Source organism: Balaenoptera musculus, chromosome 1 (genome assembly GCF_009873245.2).
Source record: "Balaenoptera musculus isolate JJ_BM4_2016_0621 chromosome 1, mBalMus1.pri.v3, whole genome shotgun sequence".
In the NCBI taxonomy this organism is placed as follows: domain Eukaryota; kingdom Metazoa; phylum Chordata; class Mammalia; order Artiodactyla; family Balaenopteridae; genus Balaenoptera; species Balaenoptera musculus.
Window position 1 is genome coordinate 144598750 of NC_045785.1, and position 22379 is coordinate 144621128.

Sequence of the window (22379 nt, forward strand, 5' to 3'; positions counted from 1 at the left end):
TGGGAGCAGGAGGAGGTAGGAAACAGGCAAAAGAAATATAGAGTTGAAAGAGAGATCAGAAGTCCAGTTTTAATATAACCTCCCATTAAATGTGGGAATTTCATCTGTCATGATGCTGATAAGTGGTTAAGTATCTCATAAAGCGTTCTATTGTGCTTCTTAGATAGTCTAGTTTGATTTGGACAATCTGCCCTAGAACTAGTTTTGATTATTCTATAAATGAATTCATTTCAAAGTATTGAAGATTATGTAAAATCACTTGGCTTTTTAGGAAGTTAACTTATTTCTCTGGCAGGTACTTTTTCCAGTATTTGCTGCTTATATAATTTAACAAAATTAAATACTCATGTTTTGGTATGGATTGCAATACCTTGTAAACTACACATAAGATTTTTTCTAAAAAATTGTGGTAAAGTACACATAACATAAAATTTACCATCTCAAGAATTTTTAAGGGTATAGTTTAATGGCTTCAAGCACATTCATACTGTTGTGCTACTATCACCACCATCCACTGGACTCTTTTCATACCAGAGATTTTTAAAACGTAAAAATATAAAATATTATTGCATGCAAAAAAGTCAGATACATTTTTAATAGAGCTATGTACATTTTAAACATGTGACAAAAGTCAGACTGGAACTTAAAACCAATTTATTAACTAAACTGTGGGGCTTGGTATTTAATGGTCATTGCACGAACCATGGGCCTTATAAGTCAAAATCTAAGATTAATATAAAAACCTTGCACATTTTTCTCTTAAAATGAGAGATAATTCAAAGTACTAAAAGTTCAATTTTGCAAACCCAGAAAAGATAAGATTTCTGATAGTATAAGAAACTAGACGCTCTCCTTTCACTGGATAAATCCTGTGGGAAATCAAACAGGTGGTAAAGGATCAAACTTTAGCCTATTCCATGCCATCACAGTAGCACTTATTTCTTACCTGTGGGAGCCACCCTTGCCAGAAGAAATGGTTTCAGTTCATTTGGTGGTTCTATTTAACAGGGCAAAGTAAGAAGCAGTGGTATTTCCCAATCTCCTGCTAGGACTCCGTTAATTGAAAAGCAGTGCAAGGTAGAATTAGAACCCAGGGTTTTAGGATCTAAGCCCAGTTTTACTTCTAAGAAAAATATTTCTCTAAAATTATAATCCCGATACAATGGCTTCTTCAGTTCAGACTCTTCATCAGAACATTTATTTTTCTCAAACAGTGCCCTCTGCAGTTGATTTTGTTATGAAGCTATTTCGGGAGCAGGTACTGAAGCTTGGGAAATAGTTTCAATGCGTTCTGTGTTGTCACTTCTATAACTTCCTCCACTGAGATCCCTTTCACCTGGGCAATATATTCTGCTGAAATGGAAATGTTTTGGGGCTCATTCCGTACCTGAGACAGACAAAGCAGACATTAATCAAACATGACACTCAAGAGAAGCAATCCTTGAAGACTGTAGATAAAAGAGATGAAAATGAGTTGGTAAAAAGAACTGATGAGCACTTTTTTTTTTTTAATGGGGGTGAGGCGAAGCTGAGGAAAAGGCCCTGAGCTTCAGCTTGAAAGCTAAGGCTACAACATTAACTGTAAGTCTATGCTGCTCCTGAAAAGAGCCCTGGGGTATTACCAGTCGAGGTCCCAGCACCTAGCATATGAAGCAGTCTGCACAAAGTGGACACTTGGTGACCTGCCTGACTGATGAATTAACTGTCCTTTGGTTTGTTCCTCAAGTGAGTGCTTGCAAAGGTTGCTTGGCCATTTCACCTCACAGGCTACATTACAGTTTGACTCAAGTAATGCCATGGCGTCTGGAAGACTACATAGATTATGTAGTCATATTTCACTGATTTTAAGATGCATTTCTCCCCTAACTTAACATCTCTGAAATTGATATATATTTTACTGACATTCAGTGGCATGTGAAAGTATAATTGGTAGTGTTTTTTTCCTTAATGGTCACAAAACAGTGGTACATCTACAATCAGTGGCATTTAGATTTGATGAAATATATTGTTTTTATTATTAAGTTATCTACTCAGGATGATAATGTTCAGAGGAATAAGATAACTGTTAAGGTTAAAAAATAACCTTGATAATGTAGCCTAAGAAAACAATGAAAAATGTGCACCAAGATTTAGGTTCAAGGACATTCATCATAGTGTTTATAATATAGTTGACCCCTGAAAAACATGGTTTTGAACTGTGTGGGTCCACTTATACATGGGTTTTTTTTCAATAAATACTACAGTACTACACAATCCAAGCGTGGTTGAATCTGTGAATGCAGAACCATGAAAATGAGGGCTGAATCCGCAGATCCAAAACTGCAGACGTGGAGGGTGGACAGACATGTATTTTCCATGGTATGGGGTGGGGGTGGGGGGGTGGGAAGGGTGTTGGTACCCCTAAGCGCTTCTTGTTCAAGGGTCAACTGTACTGTGTTGGAAACAAACAACCTAAATGACAGTATCAAGTTAAATATATTGTGGCACATTCACACACTAAAATTTATATACTTATTAAACACGATGAGGAGAAGTATATTTATTGACATTTACATGTGTTCACCACATAAAAGCAAGTTATGAAATGATGTGTTGAGGCTAATCCTGTTTTTATGAAAAAAATATTATGTGTACATATATGGACATAAAAAAGTGTGGAAGGACATAAGCACTTTCATTTATTTAGTGCTTGTTGTAGGCAAGGTTTTGTTCTAAGGTTTTCATGGAATTTCTCATTTAATCCTCACAATAACTCTGTTAGATAGGTACTATTATTATTAGCATCCCTTTTTTACAGATAAGAAGGGATCCTAAACAGTGAGTAAGTAGCCCAGCTGAGGTTTAAACCTGTGCAACCTGACATCAGAGTTTATGCTTTTAACCACTATACTATAGTGGTAACCTTTCAGTGGTAGATGGTTCTATTTTCTTATGATTTTCTGGGTTTTCTATTTTTCTAGAACAAACACATTTTACTTAACAAAAAGCATATTCAGTTTTTTTTTTAAATTTTTACTTTTTGGCTGAGCTGTGCGGCATGCAGGATCTTAGTTCCCCGACCAGGGATTGAACCCGTGCCTGTGTACTTCCTCTGCAGTGGACGTGCAGAGTTCTAATCACTGGACCGCCAGGGAATTCCTCAGTTTTAAAATTCATTTATTCAATAAATGTTTTTGAGTACCTACTATGTGTAAGGCACTATGCCAGAAACCCACAATTTATATCAAATCATCTAAATACAAACATAAAACTGAGTTATAAGAGCATTTGAAATTCATTTCTGTTTAGGGTGAAAAAGTAGGTCTTTTTCATCCTATTTCACACTAACCAGGAAGGCAATTTTGTACCATTCTGTCCTACACTCAAACAAGAAAATAAATGTGGTTATAATCCTCTATTCTCTCATTCCTCTTCTATATTCTTACAAGAGCTGATTTATAAAATTATGTAACTAATTGGACATTAATTAGCAAAATAATCATAGTTTATTAACAATTACATCGCTACTGCTCCCAAACCTCTTACTCTCAAGTGCCAGTCCTCTGAATCTGGGAGGCATGGAGACAGCTCTGATGGGCAGTCAGGGGCACTTAGTAAGCTACACAGTGGTAGGTGATTGTAATAGGCACTACTGTCTTCCTTTCAGATAATTATAATTTATAATGGTAGCAATATTTAAAATATGATTCTTTGTGGCCTACAATAACAAAATGCACAGCAAAGATCACATTAATAAATCTATGACTATATCAATACATCCTTGTACTGAAAGAAATTGAGGCTTATTTTAACATGCTAATTAAAAGAAGAAAAACATTTATTGAGCATCTACTATATACCAGACACACTAGGCACTTTCATATACATTACTTCATTTAATCCCCACTGTAATACTTCAAAGTATTTTACTATTATTTTACCTATATTTTATAAATGTAGAAACAGTTTCAGAGAGATTAAGGAACTTGTCCAAAGTTACACAGCTAATTGGTATCAGAGACAGGATTTGAATCCAGGCCTTTCTGACTCTAGACACTAAGCTTTTTACTATACTGGTCTGGATTTCAATATTACATAAATTAGGACATGACCCATATCAAATAATATTCTTTGTAGCACAACAGTCATATTTACAAAAGACTTGAAATTAAGTCAATATAACCTTTCAACCTAGCATTAAAGTAGGATCCCATTGTATTTGCACTGGAATGAGAAACACAGCTAAACTGAAAATAGTTCAAATAAAAGATACAATCTAAATAATGTAGAAATCAGAAAATCATTTACCTTTTTTTCTGGTCCTAGTGCAGGTGAATCTGTTTCCAAGCAAATCGAAGTTAAAGGCAACTGTTTCACAAGCTTCTGCTTCTTAGAGAAAAGAGAAAGCTAGTAAGTTTAAAACATGAGAAGTAAAGATTAAATAAGGAGCATTAAACCCACATGTCAATGCATACTACTCTGCAAGAATCTAAAATTCATGCTTTAATACTCAATTAATAAATGTTCACTATGTTCTCATCATTCTACATTAATGGTTAGATTTAAGAAGAAACATTCTTTGCCAAAAATTATCTGAAGCCTCTAGGAACCCAAAGAGTAGTAACCAAGAGCAAAAAATGAGGTAACATCCAGCAAGAACCCAAACATCTGATATCATATGCCTACTGAAAGATCCAAGGAAGAGTGACTTCCTTGGTGGCACAGTGGTTAAGAATCCACCTGCCAACGCAGGGGACACGGGTTCAAGCCCTGGTCCGGGAAGATCCCATATGCCATGGAGCAACTAAGCCCACGAGCCACAACCACTAAGCCTGCACTCTAGAGTCCATGAGCCACAAGTACTGAGCCCACCTGCCACAACTACAGAAGCCCGCGCACCTAGAGCCTGTGCTCCGCAACAAGAGAAGCCACCCAATAAGAAGTCCGTGCACCATAATGAAGAGTAGCCCCTGCTCCCCTCAACTAGAGAAAGCCCGCACGCAGCAACGAAGACCCAACACAGCCAAAAATAAATAAATAAAATTTTAAAAATAAATAAGTAAATAAGAAATTTCTCTACAAATGATAAAAGTAGGAAAAAATAAAAGTAATCATGGACTATCAATTAACATGACCTAATTGACATTTCTAGAACTTTCCACCTGAAACCATATATAAGGCCCAGTGTCCCTGTATTTTGAAGTAAACTGCTTTCGCTTTAAGTCTCCCAGGCCTCCCCTGGGTTTCAAAAGGCTGGTTCAAGAGTTAGTGATTAGGGGGCTTCCCTGGTGGTGCAGTGGTTAAGAATCCGCCTGCCAATGCAGGGGACAAGGGTTCAAGCCCTGGTCTGGGAAGTTCCCACATGCCACGGAGCAATGAAGCCCGTGTGCCACAACTACTGAGCCTGCGCTCTAGAGCCCAAAAGCCACAACTACTGAGTCCTCGTGCCCCAACTATTGAAGCCCGCGTGCCTAGAGCCCGTGCTCCGCAACAAGAGAAGCCACCGCAATGAGAAGCCCACGCACCGCAACGAAGAGTAGCCCCCGCTCACCGCAACTGGAGAAAGCACGCACGCAGCAAGGAAGACCCAACGCAGCCAAAAATAAATAAATAAAATAAATAAATTTTAAAAAAAAGAGTTAGTGATTAGGAAATGTGAAGATGTAGGAGCAATGAATAGCTGTTGGGTCAGAAAACTGGTAACAACTTAGACTATGAATTCGCCACATAGCAGAGTCACCAAATTCCCAGTTCCCTGAAAGTTATAGATAGAGGCCTGACACACACTCCTAAGCTGTTGTTACAGGAAGCAGACTCTCACCAGATGGAAACTGCTGACCTCAAGCATGTAGACCCCAGACCAGCTGAAACCAGAAGATTGATGATGCTCAAAACTTCACCTTGATGCCAACCAATTCGAGAACTGAGCACAAGCTGCTCACATACCCTGCAGCCTCCTCCCTCACACTGCCTTTAAAATCCCTTTTCTGAAAGCTATCAGAAGTTCAGGTCGTTTGAGCATGAGCTGCCCAATTTTTTGTGAGTGGAAGTTTGTTTTGATGATATCCAATTTATCTATTTTTTCTTTGGTTGCTTGTGCCTTTGGTGTCATAGCTAAGAAACCACTGCCTGATCCAAGGTCACAAAGATTTAGATCTGTTTTCTTCTAAGAGTTTTATAATTTTAGCTCTTATACTTAGGTCTTTGATCCACTTTTGAGTTACTCTTTATGTAAGTATGAGATAGGGACCTAAGATTAATTTTTGCAGTGAAACCAGAATAGTATCACAAGTATATAATAAAAGTTCATATTTTAAAGTATATTTCACAAAGTGTAAAATGAGGTTTAATGAAAGAATTTACCTGTCCACTTCTTATGATAGAAGGAGGAATTGAGAAGAAGTACCCAGCTTTTACTCCTTCCATGGCTACAGATGGCCGACCATCAAATGCATGCAGCAACACTTTGTCAGCACCTCTCAAAAATTAAAGATAAATCACAGTTCCATTTTATTTCCTTGATGAGAGGTTTTCCCACCAATCAAATTGAACAATACAGATTTTAAGTAAATGTCGGTCACTATAAGGTTCTATGATTTCTAAAGAGTAGATAAACATACAGTGTTCAACCAGTAGAATAAAAATATAGTAAATTCTTAATCTTCAGAATAAAATTAATAAATACAATTGAGCAATTATTTAAACTTCCTATACCATCAAAGCTTCTCCAAAAGTTTCTGAACTGTCAAATTATTGTTCCTAATAGGTTTTTAAGCAAATTGTCCTTAAGAAGGATGCTAGTGAAAGAAGAAATGAGAAAATAAATGACTCACAAATTCAACACTCAGAGTTAGTTTCACAAAAACCATCTCCAGTTCTTAAGGGATGGCTGCTCAGCCTGCACAAAAATCATGTTCTCGGTGAATCCAGGGGGATTCAGTACTCACCACTGAGAGATACAGTGCTTTCTAGTTGTAGGCAATTATGTTTACTTCACTATTTGATACTGTTGGTAGGTGTGACATTTCGTGGGTTACTACCGTGAGTTCTGAAATCAAATTAGTGGGTCACGACTGGCCAGTGTGTGCTTATATATTTGTGTGCATAACACACGCACGCACACATATCTATACACACATACATACAGATGTGCTGCTTCTTAAACTTTTGTCAGTTCTCTGTATGTGTATATACTGAGTTTTGAAACAAAGTCAGTGCCAAAAACAGTACGTATATGTATATATTGAGTTTCAAAATAAAGTATATTTCTTACCGTGGATAGCACTTTAAAAATTTGAAAAGTAATCCTATGCGAAGTATTTTTTCTTTAGGAACAACTGGTGAAGATGACAGTGCATTTTATATAAGATGGCCACAATCTGTATAATACCATTTTCTAAAGCAGCAGCCATAAAACATGCAAAACAGTAACTCAATGTGATCACCCTTCTTTGCTTTGTTTTTTCCTCTCTCACACAAGCTGATTAAAATGTTGGAGCTGCTAATTTTTAAATTAAGTCATTAAAGTTACTTGATCCAATTTTTCATTTGCTTTATCCTGGCCTGATAAACATCATAATCACACTGAAAACCTTGTAAATAGTAGGCTGACTTGCAAAACCATCTTAGTTGATTTCCATCTCTACCCTTGACCCATTCCCTTCCCTTTAAGAAATCAAGTAAAGCATGGCTTGTTCTATGAGAATATGGACTGGAATTGTCAAACTTAAACATTAGGCACATTTTTCTCAGGAACCTAAATACCTTGCTCATTTAAGAGGCTGATGGTGGGTCTTCCAGCTGAACGTGAGTGAACATTTCTGGTAAACAACAAAAAAATTCCTTTTGAGTACTTAATATGAAATTATTATTTTTGTTATATTAAAGCAATTCAGAGAAAAAGAAAAGTAGAGCTCAATTTCAGGAGAATCATTACTTAATTTGCTCTGTAACTATTAATATAGAAAGATGATAATTAACCTACAAAGGCAAATTTAGTCTTTTGGCTAATTGGACCTGTCTGATTAGGACTTGTCTTTGCTCTTCCTTCTGTTCATCAGTGCCAGCAATTCTGGGGGAGAAATCTAGTCCAACCTATAACAGAAAAATAAAACAGAATTACATGTTTATGGTTTAATGAATCCCAAAAGACATATTATAGAGCAGTACCGTCCAAGAGAAATATAATGGGAGCCATACACACAAGCCACATACACAACCTTACAGTTTCCAGTAGCTACATTAAAAACACTAACACGAAACAGGTGAAATTAATTTTAATAATATATTTAATCCACTATATCTAAAACATTATCAATATTATCATATAGTCATATTATTATATCAACACATAATCAATAAAAAAATTGAGTTATTTTACATTCTTTTTTTGAGGTACTGAGACTTTGAAATCCTCAGTGCATTTTATCCTGATAGCACATCTCAATTTGGGCCAGTCACATTTCAAGTGCTCAACAGCTACATGTGGTAACCACATTGGACAGTGAAGATTATAAATGAGTGCTTCCCTTGATTCTATTCTGGCATGCATCGCGATAACCTAGATTCTGAATATAAGTGCTATTCTTATCTTTTATCTTTAATTATAAGTGGAATTACCAAGTGATAAGATGTTTCACAACTGTAAATTATTTAATAAAAAATGTTCTTTAATTATAAACTCTAACCTATTTAAAGTATGCTTGTGTATACTATTTTAACTAACCAGAGACATAACCCTATGTAAGCAAAAGGAAAAAAAGAGCAAAGTATATTGAAATGTTAATAGTTTTCTTCCATTAACATAAGCCCATGGGGAGGCTTCTATTGTTTTATCCCTAAGTGCTTTTGCTTATTGAGGAAGTACTGACAAGTTATTATTCAGCTGAACAGGGTGAACATAATTATCCAAGTCTGTTATAGTCACCAATACTGAATTAAGGACTATTTTCATCTATCACATGAAAGTCTGGATTAGAAATCATTTGATCAGCTAGTGGGTATTTACCTCTCCAATTGCCAACAATCGATCCTTATAATTCTCGATAATGGGCAAAGCTACATCCAAATCCTAGAATGAAAAATAAGTAAATTTATTAAAATAGAAGAAGGGTATTTTACAGGCTTTGAATAAACACCTATTATATGCCAGGCACTATGCTATACTGGGTCCTTTACATAGTCAATACCTTTAACCAGTTGAGGAACTAAGAATGTAATCCTTCTATAATGGTGAGTACTTCTGTCTGGAAATTTGAGTACAAACATCCCACATCCATTTAGGTTACAAGAACATGAGTTCCTTTTTAAAAAAATATTTATTTATTTATTTATTATTTGGCTGCACCGGGTCATAGTTGCGGCATACAGGATCTTCACTGCTGCGTGCGGGATCTTCATTGGGGCATGCAGGATCTTTTAGTTGTGGCATGCGGAATCTTTAGTTGCGGCAGCCAAACTCTTAGCTGTGGCATGTGGGATCTAGTTCCCTGACCAGGGATTGAACCCGGGCCCCCTGCATTGGGAGTGCAGAGTCTTAGCCACTGGACCACTTGGGAAGTCCCAAGAACATGACTCCTTATGAAGATTCCCGCTTAAACCCTGCCTTCTGTTTAGGAGGCATTTCCTGGCATTTAGGAGGCGTGAACTGGATTTCCTGGAACAGCTGAGCAAGAGAGAAGAAAGCCACCAGGTGGTCACCTTTGTGAGTTTTTGGGAGTGCACTGCTATGTTCTCCTCTTAGGGTACTGATGGCTTGTAAATTTTTAATAGTGATAATCCCATACATCCTTTGCACTATTTTCACTGATTTCTTTTGTCTTTATAGTCCTGTGTAGCCTACTTTTGTCCTAAAGGTTCAACAATATACATACTAAATATCACAAATATGTTGTTTGCCAACTACTGAAGTAACTGTGTACTGTTAGTTTCCATATTACTATTTCCACTTAAAAAGAAATCCCCCTGTGAGCGATCCCTTTAAGACAAGGAAAAGACAAATACATGGAAAATTTGCTTCTAGATATTTTAAGTCTAGGATTTTAGTCTCAGAATATGTAAATTCAAGGTACTTCTAGTGAGGATAATCAGAACAAGGGAGAATTAAGAAAAGGGAGGTAAACCATATGGTAGAGGAAGAAGAGGAGATTTTATAATTATACCTCAAGAGAGAGAAAAGAAGATGAGGAAGGCTAAATCAAGGCCTTAGACATTCCAGTAGACTCAATGAAGAATTAATATTGTCATGTGGAGCTAAGAGTATATAACCCTAAATACCAGAGAAGATGTCTGGCAATAGCTGAGTAGGTCAAAGTGTCAGGCAAAGATTTTCCATATCAAACATCCAAACTACTGTGTGTCTGTGGGACCTCAAAGGGACTGGAGAAGTTGGAGAGATTACTCAGGAAATGTTTGATACTTAGAAAGTCTTCAGTCAGAAAGAAATTACACATTTGGATGAAGACCAGATACAGGGAAAAACTGCTTCTTGGAATATGTATTATCTATAAAAAGAAGCAAAATAAATTTACAATGAGACTGTTCCAATTCCTCATGAAATATTTTGGAAGTTTCTGGCAAGTCAGGTATAGTAAATAGAAATTAATATAATTCATATCACAGATTCAATACGTGTAAATGTATGTGTGGTCTTTATCATTTTAATAGATGTAAAAATATCTATAAGGACATTCATAGGTCTAAATCTGACTTCAGTTCTATTCCCACTTCCTCCATAAAGTTTCAAGTTCTTTAACAGCTAATGGTTCTATTGTGGGGTTTTAAAATATCCTATACCTCTATACTCTATGACTGGGAATACTACAACTAAATAATTATTCATGATTTACAAATGAGGAAATTGAGACTTGGCAAAGTTAAGTGCCACAGATCACAGAAGCCAGTAGGCCAAGTCTCTCTGACTTCAAAGCCCATGCTGTTTCCACTATGCTATTGAAAGAAGAAAGGAGAGAGAAGGAAAGAATGGAAGAAGGAAGGGCAAAGGGGAGGGAGGAGATGAGATTTATTCTGAATGATTTAAAATAATTAGAATTGATATTTTTATTAAAGAAAATGTTTAGTCTTCAGAACCTTTAGAACAGGGGTCAGGCGTGTAACCGAAATGAGTGAAGTGGGTTAAGTAGGGACAGGAGCCAACTGGACAGCACATGCCCTGCCTGGAGGGGGCAGTAGCTTGTAGACAGTGAATTGTGATTCCCCAGGGTATCCCAGGGGCTTAAATTCTGCCTGGTAATAATATTTATTGAATGAGTTAATTCAGGAATATGCTGAAAGATTTGTGTGATGCTAGGCAATTTTCATTTTATAAACCAAGGTAATTTAATGAATACTTACTATTGTACATACCTACCTTTGTACCACATGGTAGGAGCTTGTAATCTAACCACGATGGGAAAAATAAACTATTGTGGCGACTACAAGCACATCAGGAACAAAACTGCTTAACTCTGGTCTTTTCCAGCGGGCTATCTTGAGATTTGCTGAGTTCCTGTCTGCTTTGAGAATCTAGATTTACCTGTATGTTGTTGGTATTTTATTTAGTTTTGTAAGTTAAATAGTCCTATCAGTTCTACATTCATGCCAAAAATATGCCAAATCCACTCCCTTCTCTTCATCTCCACTGCTACCACTCTGGTCCAATCCACCATCGTTTCTCACATGGACTATTGCAACAGTCTTTTAACTATTCTCCCTTCTTCCTTTTTTGCCCTCTTCAAAATTGATTCTTCACACCATTGCCAAGGGGATCTTTTCAAAACAGAAATCACATCTTGTCTCTCCTTACTTTAAATCCCCCACTGATGTAAACTACAATCCAACAAGGCCCTGGATGAGGTGACTGGGGATCCCTGCCCAATCCCTCTGACCTCACTATTCCTTCCTCTTCCATCTAGTCACATCAGTCCTCTTTCTATTTCTTGACCACATCAAACTTGTAACTACCTTAGGACCTTTGTGCTTCATTGTTTCCTTTGCCTTCAACACTCTGACCCCTCTCTTTGCATGGCCAACTGCATTTAGGTTGCAGTTCAAACGTCACCTCCTCAGAGAGGCCTTCCTTGACTACACAATCTAAAAACCAGCATCCACAATCCCCATCACATAATCTTGTTTCATTGCCTTTAAAGCACTTAGTTCATGTATCTAATTATTGACTGCCTTCCCCAATCCAGAACCTGGCTTCTGTGAGAGGGATTTTACTCTATAGTGCTTAGAACAGTGTTTGAAATATAGTACATGCTCACTAAACACTTGTTGACTGACTACTGAAATGAAGGACTGTTAGTATAAATCTCTACATAAATGAAAGAAACACTGTCCTGCTATCATCCCCAACATTTTGGGAATTGCAACTCTCTGGCAATTTAGCTAATTTTATCATATCAACAACTCAGGAAATCTACAGGATATTTATTTTTACCTGAAGTGAATTAAAAGTAATTTTGTTTCAAAATACGTAGAACTACCTTGGGTATCCTAATGTAGGAATACAGATTTATTATTATAAAAAATGATAGTCTTCATATCTTAATTTATTCATAGATAACAAAAAGTCTTTACTTCTTCAACATGGGGCTTTCAATCTCATTATGCAATAAAGCACTCAGGAAACTGTGCATCTCCCTGATGCTGAGTCAGGAGACAAGTCTGAAATATAAGACATATTGACTACTGTGAGTCAGTGAGATCTTGTGGGTAGGAATTTTTTTAGAGAGGGTATAAAAGTAATGCAGTTTAACAGATCAAGAGCACTCCTATAGGGATAGTTCAATGTTCAAAGAAGACACTATGTACTTGAACTCATCTGTTCCCTTATAGTACCGCATCTATGAATTTGTATCTTTCTTTTTCTGGATATTTTATCACTTTTTTTTGCCAAAGCAATATGACAACATGATAAAAAATATGAAAACAAGGTGCTTATAACTCTACCAGACCATCACAACGAGTATAATTTCTGTACTTTTCTCTCTAGTCTTTTCCTTATAGAATATATTTTTACATGGATGTCACAGTGAATAAACCATTTGGTATCCTGCTTGTCTCCCTACACTATACTGTAAACATTTTCCATGTTGCTACATAAACCTTATAATCCACACTTTCTATAGTTATATTTAACATTGTAGCATTATATTTAACACTGTATAAGTTAACTAGTTATTTATTTATTTCCTAACCTCTAGGCTATTTCCACTTTTTCCCTATTTCAAATAACTGCTGTAGCAAACATCTTTGTGAAAGAAGATAGAATTTCTTTCTTTTGGATTATTGCCTTATAATATTAATTTGAAAGAGGAGGAGTACTGGGTCAAAAGATATTATGATTTTTTATGGTTCTTGTTTTATAAGACTGTTACCTTTAACGTGACACTTCTTTGGTCTTCTGGTGAAACTCCCTGAACTGGGTGAACACCCAAGCATGGCAGGACAAATCCATTATACCTAAAAATGTAGAACGAATTAAGAAAGCAGAATATTAGACTAGGAGACAAAGTTACTCTGAAGAACAAGTAGGAAAGAATTTTTTTAGGGCTATGTTAATGTGATTGTTTTTCTTCTCATTCTCTTTAAAAACTGATGATCTTTGATATTATAAATATGACATCATAACTGCATCCTTACTAGCAACTCTTTCTAATTCTTAATGAGAAGTAACACCTTTCTGAAAGCTGCATAATCTTTTCAAATTCTCCTGAATGTTCAGCAACCACCACAAGAGCCATAACATTGGCCTGCAACAAAAATGAATAGAATAGTTAGAGTCTCAAACAATATACATACAATATAATTAAATAAAAATTTAAAGTTTTCTGTGCTTTTAGTTATCCTTGCTCACTCACACTCCATCAATATAATCATAATAGCTATCACTGAGTAGTTACTATGTTTCAGGTATTACGTTCAGTGAATATAAATATTACCCCCCATTTAATCTACATACTCCTATGACATAGGCATTGCTGTAATCCACTGTATAGATCAAAAGACAGAGTTTTGGATGGAGTCAAATAACTTGCCCAAGATCACTAGCCCTGTGTAACTCCAAACCCCATACTCCTAATTAAGCTGCCACAGTGAAAGATGGCTGTATGTAAAAATGGCAACCATTTCTGACTATCACTTTTGGGGAAAACCACAAAATGCTAACTTCATAAACACTTCCAAAGATTAATAATTTTTTTCCCCACACAAATCAAACTGTTTCAGAAAACTTTTATAATTTCTCCAAGATCTCCAGAATAATGTTAATTCAAGAACTGACAGATAGACCAATTTGTTCCATATTGCTGGTAAGCATGGTGGCTGTGGGAATGTGTTTTGGATTCAGACTATCTTGTCTACATCGCTTACTAGTCGCGTGTCTTTGGACAAGTTAATCTCTAGGCCTTAGTTTCCGCATCTATAAAATGGGTAATGGTTGGCTATAAAATAGTAGCTTCCTCAGAAGATTGCTGTGAAACATTAAATGAGATAATGTACAGGATGGGCTTAGCTCAGTGCCTGGCACATAGTAAACAATAAATTCTGTTTATTATTAACTTATTATTATTGAAGTAACAACAACATAGTATAACTAAATTTCAAGCTGTTTTGATCAAAATTAGGAGAAAAATAAAAACAACGAAAAAAAGGGCAATTATAGATATTGGCTTACTTTCTTGGCTTTCTCCAACACATCATCCAGATCCTAAAATAAACATAAGTAATCACAATCATTTTAGATGGATAAGGAAGTGTCCTTTGGCTGTGTATATCAATGTAGTTGAGGCACCATAAAGAATGACAATGATGGCAAGGAACAGGGTGGTGGAATGTGAAGAGCCTATGCTGACCCTACCTCCCATTTACTCTCTCAGTAAAGTGTGGCTTCTGTTCCCACTCTACTAAAACAGAAACTGTTATTGTCAAATATAAAAGACACTTCTCTGTCTTCCTACTCTACCCCTCAACAGCATTAGAAACTCACTTGTCCACTCCTTCCTTCTTGAAATATTTTCCACTCTTGGCTTCTGCAAATCCTCCTCTCTAGCTGGCTGCTACTTTTCAGTCTCCTCGACTGGCTCTCTCTTCTCTATCTGATTTCAGAACCCTATGCTTCTCTCTCTGACTCACCTTAAGTACTCTTATTACTATACTCATTATGCTAATGAGTCCCCAGTTTTTATCTCCAGCCTATAAATCTCTCCTGAACCCAAGATTCACATTTTAAAATGACCATATGACATCTCCACTTGGATGGATATTAGTTTTCAACATGTGCGGAACATAACTATTTTCTCCTCAACAAACCTATTCTTTCTGCCTGCCCTCTCCAACCTCAGTTTTCCCTCATCTCAGCACCACCACCTCTCTACAGCATCCTCAAGTTGTCCCTTTCCCTCTCTTTCCACATCCAATTCCTCTGAGCATGTACTACAGATTCTATCTCTAAAATATACCTTGAATCCATCTGCTTCTCTCAAACTCTCCTGCAACCACTATCTTTAGTCTAAATACTGCAAAAGCTTCCAAGCTGGTCTTCTAGCTTCCATTCTTGTTCTCCTCTGTCCATTAGCCACACATCAGCAAAATGGTTTTAAAATGGATTATCAGATCTTGTCTCTCTCCTTAAAAAACAAAGCCCTTTACTGGATCCCCATTGTGCTTCTAATGAAATGCGAACTCCTGCCTCACGAATCCTCTGCAAACCTCTTCGGTCTTGTTTTAAGCGTCTCTCTTTTTAGCTCATCAGGCTCCACCCAGCCTTTCGGTAGCCTGAATGTCCAAATTCTGTCTTGTCTGGAGGCCTGCAACCCGCCTGCTTTCCTCACCACCATGCACTCACCGCTTGGTCTTTCCAGCACCAATTTAAGCTTCACCTCTTGATAGGTTTTTCCCCTAAAATAGACCCCGCTCTTCTTTATTATTAGCCTCTAGTTTCCAATGTAGCGGGTAAAACACCTTGAAATTACGTGTGTGTGCGCGCGCGCTGGTTTTTGTTTGCTTCGCTCCCCTGTAGAACTGGAGCACGCGGCGTGCGGGAGTGAGCCCGAGTTTCGCGGACGGCGTCCTGGGGAAAGTGGATTCTCTGCCCGGAGCTGAGAGGCTGGTAGGATAAACAGCCGGGCCAAGGCGGGGTAGGGGGAAGGACTCCAGTAGCCGGTAACAGCAAATAAAAGCCAAGTGGAGATAGAGGGCTTATGGATATTCGGGATGGGAAAAAAAAAATCACTGTGAGTGAGATTAAATAGGGAGTAAGGAGCAAGTCGCACAGGACCACAGACGGGGGCCTGGGAGGATTTGGGGCTTCGCTCTAAGGGAGGAGAACAAGGGTAGTCTGAAGGGAAAGGATGGGGGCCTCCCTGCTCCCACGGGCCCGACCTCGCCCTCACATACGTGGTCAAAGTCCGGGGCGGAGAGGTGGCAGTGACAGTCCACCAGCCCTACGCCCACCGCCCCCATCGCCGCAGCCACTGAATCCCTCGACCTCCCCGCGGAGCCTCAGGCGGAACGCTGCTGCTGCGGGCCGAGTTTCCGGCCGGACGTATGCTCCTTCCTCCCGGGGAACCAGCTCTTCCGCTCCCAGAGTTCCCGCCCACAATTCAAGTTGGAAAAATGGAGGGGGCTGAGTCGGTGGCCCTTTGTCCTCCACGGGACGTGGAGAGAGTGGCCGGGACAGACGATGGAGCCTCGGTCTTTGCCACCTCCCGAAAAGACTTCCGGGTGCGCTGCACCTCGAAGCGGGCCGTGACGGAAATGCTAGAACTGTGCGGCTGCTTCGTGCAAAAGCTGGGGGACGCGCTGCCAGAGGAGATTCGGGAGCCCGTGCTGCGAGATGCGCAGTGGGTACGGGCCCAGTCTTGTCTTATCACCCCCTGTCTCCACACCCCCGGTCTCAGTGGTCAGAAAGAGCGCACAGCAGGCTTCGGCAGAGTTAACGGTGCCCCACGCTTGGTTAGAAGCAGCCCGGGACACGGGAGGGAACGAAGTAGATGCTAGAGGCAGCTGGGTATTGTTAATTACTTAGACCAGTGCTGTCCGATAGAAAATACAAGGCAAGCCATGTATGTAACTTGAAATTAAAAGTAAGAAAAAATAGGTGAAATTAATAACATTTATTTAACCATGTCCAAGATATCGTTTTAACTTGTAACAATTAAAAAATGAACGAGATAGTTAAATGAACGAGATAGTTTACATTCTTTTGTTCATACTAAGCTTTTCAAATCTGTCTTAAACTTACAGCTCATCTCCTTTCCTACGAGCCACATTTTAAGGCAGCCATCAAGTGGCTAGTTGCTCCCCTATTGGAAGGTGCAGACAGAGACTGCGAAATTCTCTAGGAGAGGGTAATCTTGGAAGTCAGTCAGTCAGTCACCAGGCTAGCTTTTGGTCTTTCCTTTTGTTTGTTTTAGAACATCTTGTGAAGAGAGCGAAAACTTTTTCCCTACAAGCCTAAAGTAGATAAGGAAGCTGTCTTGCTTATAAACTTCAGTAAGATCACACACTGGCCCTTATAATACATTTCCCCTTCCTTTCTTAAATATTTTGCAAAGCCCTGAAGAAGATAGTTTTTTTGGGAAAGACACAACAAATTGAGGGATTTGTGCCTGTCAAAAGGAAGCACACAATCTATTTATATTCAGGAAAAAAAGTTAAAATGCTTATAATGCAGTACAGTTTTGAGTGTGAATGACCACAGTGCAACCAAAATAAAGGTTAAATGGATGAAGAATGAACATTCCCTGGGTTGTGATTCTATATTCCAGTGTTCTGTACACTGGCTCTCATATCATTCTCTCCTTGCAAGCAAGGGAAGAATAGAGACATACCTGAGGACATTTTTAGTAGTTTCTTGGGAGAAGACTGTTTTGTTGTGTAATGATCTTAGAATTTACCCCTTTCTAGGAAGTGCTAAGGTGCTTAGAACATTTAATTACCTTACAAAAAAGAGGAACTTGGCTTAACCTATTATACCTTATTTAATGGATGAGAAAGTGGATTAGAAGATAAAAGGTGTGAAACTACCAAGGGAATTAACTTGTTTTACTATAATTAAGAGAGCAGATAAAAGGCAGAGACTTTAATTATGTTGACATCTCTTTATCTAAAACCACATAATATAGTATTATCACATTCTTTTTTGTGATAGTTATTTTTAAATTTATTTTATTGAAGTATAGTTGATTTACAGTGTGTTAATTTCTACTGTACAGCAGTGATTCAGTTATATATGCATTCTTTTTTAAAAAATTTTTATTTATTTATTTTTGGCTGCGTTGGGTCTTTGTTGCTGTGCGCAGGCTTTCTCTAGTTGTGGCGAGCAGGAGCTGCTCTTTTTTGCAGTGTGCAGGCTTTTCATTGCGGTGGCTTCTCTTGTTGCAAAGCACGGGCTCTAGGTGAGCGGGCTTCAGTAGTTGCGGCACGCGGACTCTAGAGTGCAGGCTCAGTAGTTGTGGCGCACGGGCTTAGTTGCTCCGAGGCATGTGGGATCTTCCTGGACCAGGGCTCGAACCCGTGTCCCCTGCGTTGGCAGGCGGATTCTTAACCATTGCGCCACCAGGGAAGCCCCTGCTACTTTTTTTAATATTCTCTATCACAAATTCTGAAATTGTTATTTTGCCAAAATGTTTGAGTTCAGTATTTAAAGTTATTTTCAATGACTTGACTATTGTGACTTTATTGCAGACTTTTGAATCAGCTGTGCAAGAGAATGTCAGCATTAATGGGCAAGCATGGCAGGAAGCTTCAGACAATTACTTTATGGGTATGTGATTTCGCTTTGTCCCTCTGTCATTCATTTCTGAGTTATTTTTGTGGCTAGTTTTATTTATTAATTTAATTTAATTTTATTTTATTTTTGGTCGTGCTGCGAGGCTTGCAGGGTCTTAGTTCCCCAACCAGGGATCGAACCTGTGCAGAGTCCTAACCACTGGACCGCCGGGGAATTCCCTCTAGTTTTATTTTGAGTGCTAATTCTTAATCCCCATTTTCAGTGTCACTTCTTTTAAAATTCCTTTAGTGGAAGACTTCCTTTGCTGGAAAAAAAGAGAAAACTAATCTAGAAGACTATTGAGGTCATAAGCTGAGGCAAGCAACGTAGTGGTTACTGTGATCCTTTATATTGATATATACTATCTGGCATTCCCAACAAGACTTTCATCTGATTAAACTTCAAAAGTACCCTTGTCAGTAGCTTATTGGAAAATACTGTAGAACTATCCCCAGATGAAGAAACAGGTCCAGAGAGTCCCTATGCTTAATACTTTATAAATCAAGTTGTATTTTTACAAGTGATCCTTTGAGTAGATAGTGAAGTGCTCTTAGAAATGTGAAGTTAAACTATAAAAGTACCATGTAAAGGATGAGGTCAGTATTTGTAGAAACCTCCTTAATAAAACAGAATATTTTCCTGGTCTAGAGCAGACTAGATTGTACCCTAACTAATGATGTTGACATATCTAAAGAAATAAAAGTTTTAATAGAAAATGGTTAGTGTAGGAAGGTAAAAATATAGTAGAAAAAGAATGATCAGTGTGGGAAGAGAGGCAGAACTCTCCAGCAATGTCCAGGAGAAGGGCTGCCCCGGTAAGAGGACTGGAGTGTCTTGTTGGTCCCCATGGTGATAGTACGGAGATTTGACCAGCATAGATTGATATCACTGCTAGCTGTTCAGATTAACCACTTATACCCTTGAGTTTATTCCAAGCCCATCAAGTAATTCTCTGTGGCTATAATTTTTCTCCTCAACATTAAGATAATTCTTTGCCCAGAAGACTTCACTGTTTAATCCTCGGCATTAATCCTCTTCAAAGTCACCAAAGTTCACTTTCCGGTTTATATATTAAAATGGAAAAAATAACATCAGATTTTCCAGATACTATGAGTGATTGCCAATTAGTGGGGGAGGGGCAGTGTATCAGAATCACCTAGGAGTATTTTCAAACTACACAGCTTCTACTGTGTGTTTATCTGACTCTTGTTCTTTGAAGTCACTTTGGAATTGCTTTATTGTTTGGTCCAGACTGCCTTCAGCAATATGATTCATCAGTTTATAGATTACCATGTATTTTCTGACAGGTTGGCAGCCTGGGTGGATGGCTCTGAAGTGTGGATATTCTCTATCCCTTTTCCCCCTTATAACTCTGAGGGGAAATAGTTGAGAATACTACATTTTTACCTTCTTTCAAGGGCACTTGATAAATGGCAGACACTATGCCAAATTCCAGGAAATAGATGAAAAGATATGGTTCTTACCATTTAGGAGCTCATCATTAAGGAAAGGAAATGGACAAAGAATCACTATTACTCTTTAGGAAGTGGGAGAAGACGTAACAGTAGGTTGTTGTTAAAGGAAATGCATTTAATAAGTAAGCGTGTGCTAGACAGAAAGGAGGTAGGAAGGACATTTGGAGCAAAGAGAAAAGCATATGCAAAGGCACAAAGGAGTGATATGTTTGCAAAATGTCAGCAGTGAATTGGGAAAACTAATGACAGATGTGGCCAGAAAGATAAGTTGGGATCAGATCACAGAAAGCCCTGTAGGATATGCTGAGGAATCTGCACTTTATCCTGTAGGTAATAGGAAGCTGGTGAAGGTTTTTAAAGTAAAATTACAGTAGTCCTTTCTTATCTGAGGGGGATGTGTTCCAGGACGCCCAGTGGATGCCTGAAATCTCAGATAGTACCAAACCCTGTATCTACTATTTTTTAAAAAATTTTATTGAAGTACAGTTGATTTACAATGTTGTGTTAATTTTTTCTGTACAGTAAAGTGACTCAGTTATACATATATATGTATATTCTTTTTCATATTCTTTTCCATTATGGTTTGTCACAGAATATTGAATATAGTTGCCAGTGCTATACAGTACAACCTTGTTGTTTATCCATCCTGTATATATCTATGATAAAGTTTAATTTAGAAATCAGGCGCAGCAAGAGATTAACAGCTATGACTAATAATAAAATAGAACAATTATAATAATACACTGTAATGAAAGTTATGTGAATGTGATCTCTCTCCCTCACTCTCAGAATATCTTATTGTACAAATTTAATGTCTTTTCCATCCTAACGAAGGACTTATCATGCAATGTGGCTGTAACTTTTGCAGTTTGAGGTACGACCACAAAGCTAGCACAGATTTCTTTTTCCTTCACAATTTCATGGATGGAAGATTTATTCTTACTGTCGATCTTAGCAACTTCAGCATACAATTTTTTTCCTTTATTAAGTTGTGAACTTTCACCTTTTCATTTAACGGAAGCACTTTACAGCTTCTCTTTGCCATATTTGAATTGCCAGCATCACTACTCTTGTGCTTTGGGCCCATTATTAAGTATCAATAAAATAAGGGTTCCTTGAAAACAAGCATCACGATACTGCAGCAATGGCTACCAAGCGACTAATGGGCAGGATACACTGGACAAAGGGATGATTCAGGTCCTGGGTGGGACAGAGCAGGATGATGCGAGGTTTTCATCATGCCACTCAGAATGGTGCACAATTTAAAAGTTACAAATTTTCCATGTAATATTTTCAGACCATGGTTGACCGTGGGTAACTGAAACTGCGGAAGGTGAAACCACAGGTAAGGGTGCACTACTATAACAAGAAAAGGCTTGTGTTTTAGAAAGCTAACTGTTGGCTGTGTGGGGGACAGATTGGAGAAGGGAGAAATTCAAGGGAGAACCTCTAAGACCTTAGTACGTTATTGCAGTAATACACCAAAAGGTGGCGAAGACTTACCCTAAGAAAGGAGAGAAGAGGATGGGTTCAAGAGATGTTAGCAGGTAGAATTAATAGGATCTGTGTCTGATCTAATACATAGAATCAATAAGTAAGCTTCACAAGGGCAGAGGTTTTCGTCTGTTTTGTTCATTGAGATCATTGTGCAAATGAGTGAATGAATAAAAGAATGAATGAATGTGCAAATGAAACCAACTTCCTCCCTGCCCTTCTACCCTGAAAGGACTTGAATTCAGAAGGCCGGACCTGACACATTTAAGAATTAAAAGATAAGTTCCTTGAGAGCAGGGATTATATATATTTTTTCTCATCACTATGTTTTCAATACTTGGCTTGGCACACAGTACATGTTTGTTAGATTAATGACAAGTTCTTCCCTGCTCAAATTTATACATTTCAGTTTTGTAGCTTTATCATTAGGTGGCGCTAAGAAACCATTTTCTTCTCTACATGGAAGATTTAGCTGGGAGACTTGTTTTTTTAAACTGATTGTGAAATAGTTACAATATTCCTTTCACGCTAGTGATTGAACTTTTTAAATAATAAATTAAAATATAGGGAAGACTGCTCATTTAAATGAGTATTCAAAGTAAGAAATGACTATATTTTATAATACTCTCAGAAGAAGTAATTTAATTGGACTTAGT

The 22379-nt window shown here is 38.0% G+C and overlaps 2 protein-coding genes across 10 annotated transcripts in view; one reads left to right on the forward strand and one right to left on the reverse strand.

Annotated features, from left to right (window-relative positions):
• Window positions 1-445: 445 nt before the first annotated feature.
• On the reverse strand, window positions 446-16514 carry TATDN3 (TatD DNase domain containing 3). Of its 9 annotated transcripts, none has more exons than XM_036868543.1 (10): window positions 16378-16514; window positions 14657-14689; window positions 13660-13733; window positions 13359-13443; window positions 8987-9049; window positions 7964-8073; window positions 7744-7799; window positions 6343-6455; window positions 4288-4362; window positions 446-1387 (listed from the first exon to the last, which is right to left on the reverse strand). In XM_036868543.1, exons 1-10 carry the CDS (start codon window positions 16441-16443, stop codon window positions 1244-1246), a joined length of 819 nt encoding a protein of 272 aa, XP_036724438.1. In that variant the 5' UTR covers window positions 16444-16514; the 3' UTR covers window positions 446-1243. The 9 variants fall into 9 exon arrangements, with proteins under 9 accessions (XP_036724438.1, XP_036724422.1, XP_036724412.1 ...); XM_036868527.1 differs by having other exon boundaries at window positions 4288-4368; XM_036868517.1 differs by having other exon boundaries at window positions 4288-4386.
• Window positions 16511-22379, forward strand: part of NSL1 (NSL1 component of MIS12 kinetochore complex) — a 52619-nt gene continuing 46750 nt past the window's right edge. Inside the window, exons 1-2 of the mRNA XM_036868504.1 lie at window positions 16511-16827; window positions 18670-18748. Coding sequence (XP_036724399.1) covers window positions 16528-16827; window positions 18670-18748 — 379 coding nt within the window. The 5' untranslated portion in view covers window positions 16511-16527. The remainder of the gene's footprint in view (window positions 16828-18669; window positions 18749-22379) is intronic.